Below are 4,483 nucleotides of genomic sequence, written 5' to 3'. Positions count from 1 at the left end.
TAAAAAATGTTTGTAGTATGCTCGGCGTGGAGTCCGCTTGGGATTCTTTCCCTTTCTGTCTCTCAAATAAATAAATACATTTTTTAAAAAGGTAGGGATTGACAGAATGGATAAAAAGATGATCCAATTATATGCTGTCTGCTGGGAACTCACTTTAGATTAAAAGAGAGAGAGAGAGATAGATAGTAACATGTAACCAATGGAATCAGGTAGGAAACCAGGAGTCCATACATACATAAATTGAGAGTTTGATACACACAGTTTCAAAGTGACTCTCTACAAAATACTTAGTAATTACAAAGGGGGAAAAGAGTAATTGCTTAATGGAGTGGTTAAGCAGGGACTCAGAGGTCCACCTGCCTGAGCCCCACCACTTACAAGCTATGTGACCTCAGGCAGTTGCTTTCTCTCTGTTTCTCAATTTCCTCATCTGTCAAGCCAGATAATAACTGTATCTTTCTCCTAGGGCTCTTATGAGAACTGTTAGTCAAAGACCACCAGGAACACACCTGTGGTTGAACAAATGCAGATTTATTACTTGTTTCCACAAGGGAGAACACACCCCGTGCGGAACCGTGAGACACCTGCTAAGGGCCATCACTACTGAGTATCTGCTATTAGAACAGGCAATTTATACCCCACGGCTAGCTCACAATGTTAAACCTCAGAAGAACAGTGCAAGGCAGGGTGATGGTCCCATTTCACAGCGGAGGAAACTGAGACCCTGACAAGGCAAGGCCAATGGTGGCGGGACTCGCAAGGGGTTGGAGCAGTGCTTTTGGACACCAAGTGACCATGCCAGCTCTTGCCCCCACCCTCATGTCCTCTCTTCTAGTTGTGTCAGCACTTCATTCTTCCACCCACTGTTCTGGGAGAAAGCAATGTCCTGTTTCTTGTTCTTCCTGAACTGGGGAGGAATGTTCCTGAGGAGGGGCTGCCAGGGCAGCACGTGGGGTTATAAAAACCGTCATAGGGAGAGGAGCCCGAGAGAAGAGGAGAATGGCAGAGATGTGTGACTCCAAGGAGCCAGGGGACCCCGGTGAGGCTGAGCCCCCACTCAGGGGTGGTGGTAGGGAGGACAGGGCTCCAGGGTCCCCGGGGGGGTTGGGGCTGGCCTCCAGCTTGCAGTCCTCGCAAACAAGGCTTGGCAGCCTTCGAAGCTCAGCTGAGTGTGTTCTGTCCTGTTCAGAGGAGGAGCTGTTTGGGGGCCAGAGAGTAAAGAAGAAATACACCGGACGACTCAGGAGCTCAAGGAGCTTGCCAGGTACCGAGGAGGGTGGTTCGGGGGGCAGGCATCTGGGGAAGGGGCAGCTGGGAGGCCCCCTCCAGCATGGGTGGGTGGGGCAAGGTCTGTCCCTGAGAACCTCGGCTCTGCCCATTTGCCGGTCCTGCAGAGTGTCTGACCCGGGCCCAATTGCCTCTGCTGCTTCTTCTCATCTCTTTGGGCTTCCTCATGCTCCTGGTGACCACCCTGGTTCAAGGTGAGTCAGGGGCTGGGGGCTTGGAGTCTTGGGTCCCTTTAGGTCTTTGCTATCCCACAGTCCCCAGACCCACTAGGGCTTGGGCATTTGAGCTCCACATCGCCTTCTGTGTGACAGTCCGCTGGTTACTACCCCGCTCTGAGCCTGTGTCCTTATCTTCGGGATGCAGCTCATCTTCCTCCACAGGCAACTTAAATTCCCAGAGAGACCTGGAAACCAGATTCGACACAGGGTCAGGCCTACAGATGGTGCTGATAAAGGGGAATTCTCTGCTCTGTTGTAGTCTCCAGGATTCACCAATCTCTGCAGAAAGAGATGTGGGACCATCAGGAGAGCCCCAGCCAAGGTGAAGGGCTGAACGCAGGGCTCGGGGTGGGAGAGGGCTCAGAGGCTGTGTGACTTTGGATGAGCCACCGCCTGCCCCCTCCACCCCTTCACCCCTCCATCCCCCCCACCCCACCCGACCCCGTAGGGTTGAAGGTTGGGGAGGAGACTGGATCCCTGGATGAGACCCTGGGGGCAATGTCAGGCAAGTTATTCTCTGAGTCTCAGTTTTTTTTATTTGCATAATGGACTCTTGGGGTCACTGTGAAATCTATAGATAGGTTCTCATGGGGCCCTCTCTGCACTAAGCACACACTGGGTGCTTCATAATTAAAGTCCTTCTTCCAGTGGGTGTTTCTCAGGAGCTGACACGCTCAGACCTGGAGGAGATCCTCCAGCAGCTGACCTGGATGAATGTCACCCTGGGTAAGGGTCAGACACCAAGGTCGGGAGGGAGTTTGGGGATCACATGTGGGGCTGGAACTCACTTTCTATGGCTCCCCACCTGAGGAGGGCAGAGCTGGGATCTCTCACATGGATTTTTTGGGGACTGAGCTGAGAGCTGAACTTAGGGGGTTCTCAGAGCTGATGCAGGTGCTGGGGGGCCTGTCCGCCCCACCCCCACTCTCCTCCCCAGCTGGCCTCTGCCGCCCCTGTCCCTGGAAATGGGAACTCTTCCAGGGAAGCTGCTACTTCTTCTCCCAGACCCAGAACATCTGGAAAGATGCCATCTCCGCGTGTCAGAACTTGAGGGCCCAGCTGGTGATCATCAGCGGTACTGAGGAGCAGGTGGGCCGGGCTGAGTTCCCGTCTGGGGCGGGGCCATGTGAGTGTCAGCAAAAAAGCCGTCTGTCCCTCTTCTGCCGTCTGAGAGACGGAGGCCCAGGGGCAGCTGGGGCGGGGAGGTGGGCAGGGAAGGCTTCCTGAAGGAGGCCCCACGGTGGGCTTGGGAAGGTCACGTGAGAGAAGACCCCGCATGATAGGAGCCCATCTGTGGACAGAAAGGGGACTCAGCGCACTCCTGAGCCCATACGTAATGTCCCCCCAGATACAAGTTAACACATTTCCACATGTGTGTGCCCATTAGCACACAACCACAGCATACACACGCATGTGAACACATGCAACTTGAGTGAGGGCTATAGGCTGGCCCGCAGGAAGTCTTTCATGGGGGGCGGGGGATAACCGTGGGGATGTGGGCAGACATGGGGCGGGTGACAGCTTGCTGCCCCTCCCCCCACCCCCACCGCCCCCGCCGTCCCTCCCCAGAAATTTCTGAAGTCTTGGAATACGAGAAATAACCAGCGCACCTGGATCGGCCTCAGTGACCACCACAACGAGGGTTCCTGGAAATGGGTGGACAACTCTTCCCTGCAACTCAGGTGACCTCCTAGAGAAAATGGCCCAGGACGCGTGCGCAGGGAAACCCAAACCGGGGGTGCTCAGACCCTGGATTGGAAAGCATGCCCAGAGGAGCTTGGTGGAGATACAGAGTCCTGGCTCCATCCCAGGGTGGGAGAGTCTGATTCTATAAATCTAGGCATGGGCCCAGGAGTCTGCATTTTTTACTTTGCCAGAGCTGATTCCGATGGAAGGGGTGTTTGAACCCTCATTTTGAAAGCACCGCCTCTGAATCCTCACCACTCTCTGGCTGGTCCTTGGACTTTCGCTGCCCAAGGCCAGGGACCCACTCTTCCAAAGGGGGGTATTGTGGGCTGGGGGGGTGGTCTCTGGGTGGAGTAGGGGGCTTATGGATTTGATGGTGTTCACAGCTTCTGGAAAGAAGGGGAACCCAACAACCATGGAGACGAGGACTGTGTAGAATTGTACAGCGATGGCTGGAATGATAACAGATGTAGTGTGGAAAACTTCTGGACGTGCAAGAAGCCCTTGTCCCCCTGCCCTGGCTCCTGAGGGCCAATGCTCCCCCTCCCCACCTGTCTCCAGAGATTAGGCAGCTTGGACATTCTGCTTGTTTCCCTGGCCGCATTCTTTCTACTTCTCCCTCTGGTGAATTGCCATCCTCCTCCTGCATGGAGGTCTTTGCAATCCTAAGAGAGTGTCTGAGACCCTCTTCTCCTCTAAGGCCTGTTCCTCCATAGGCTATAGACCTCTCCCTTCTTCTGTTGATGGTCTCCACCTCCCAACTCCCCCCATGACATCTCCTTAATAAAGTTGCACATTGCATTTTGTGCTCCATTGAACTTATGTCTATTTTTTAAAAAGATTTTATTTGTTTGACAGAGAGAGAGAGAGAGAGAGAGACAGCAAGAGAGGGAACACAAGCAGAGGAGTGGGAGAGGGAGAAGCAGGCTTCCCGCGGAGCAGGGAGCCCGATGTGGGGCTCGATCCCAGGACCCTGAGATTATGACCTGAGCCGAAGGCAGATGCTTAAAACTGAGCCACCCAGGCGCCCCCAACTTATGTCTATGTTTTTGCCACTGTTTCAGTTACTATAGTTTTATACTATATACTATACTTTATATTTTATACTATACTATAGTTATATATATTATGTTTGATGTAAACGAAGACATTGTTGTCTTTCTACATGTTTCTGTCTACTGCTGTGTATATCTTATTTCGCGGATACAGTTTTGAATTAATTTGTAATGTTGGGAATATACATATATACATGTAGGTATGTACATGTCTGTGTGTCTGTCTGTCTTTCAATC

General features: G+C 52.8%; 1 protein-coding gene across 3 annotated transcripts; it reads left to right on the top strand.

Annotated features, from left to right (window-relative positions):
- The first annotated feature begins 893 nt into the window (after nucleotides 1-893).
- Nucleotides 894-4,009, top strand: LOC123834147 (CD209 antigen-like protein 2). 3 transcript variants are annotated; one of them, XM_045863130.3, is made up of 8 exons: nucleotides 894-1,039; nucleotides 1,190-1,264; nucleotides 1,395-1,481; nucleotides 1,765-1,827; nucleotides 2,154-2,231; nucleotides 2,443-2,594; nucleotides 3,075-3,187; nucleotides 3,578-4,009. In XM_045863130.3, the coding sequence occupies exons 1-8, from the start codon at nucleotides 1,000-1,002 to the stop codon at nucleotides 3,717-3,719; spliced, it is 750 nt and encodes a 249-aa protein (XP_045719086.1). In that variant the 5' UTR covers nucleotides 894-999; the 3' UTR covers nucleotides 3,720-4,009. The 3 variants fall into 3 exon arrangements, with proteins under 3 accessions (XP_045719086.1, XP_045719087.1, XP_064427995.1); XM_045863131.3 differs by lacking the exon at nucleotides 1,765-1,827 and having other exon boundaries at nucleotides 3,578-3,739; XM_064571925.1 differs by lacking the exons at nucleotides 1,765-1,827; nucleotides 2,154-2,231 and having other exon boundaries at nucleotides 3,578-3,739.
- The last annotated feature ends 474 nt before the right edge of the window (nucleotides 4,010-4,483 follow it).

This window comes from Mirounga angustirostris, unplaced genomic scaffold, assembly GCF_029215605.1.
Source record: "Mirounga angustirostris isolate CCGP_5_RB_7025 unplaced genomic scaffold, mMirAng1.0.hap1 SCAF_1, whole genome shotgun sequence".
Taxonomy (NCBI): domain Eukaryota; kingdom Metazoa; phylum Chordata; class Mammalia; order Carnivora; family Phocidae; genus Mirounga; species Mirounga angustirostris.
This window is presented reverse-complemented; position numbering and strand designations above follow the sequence as displayed.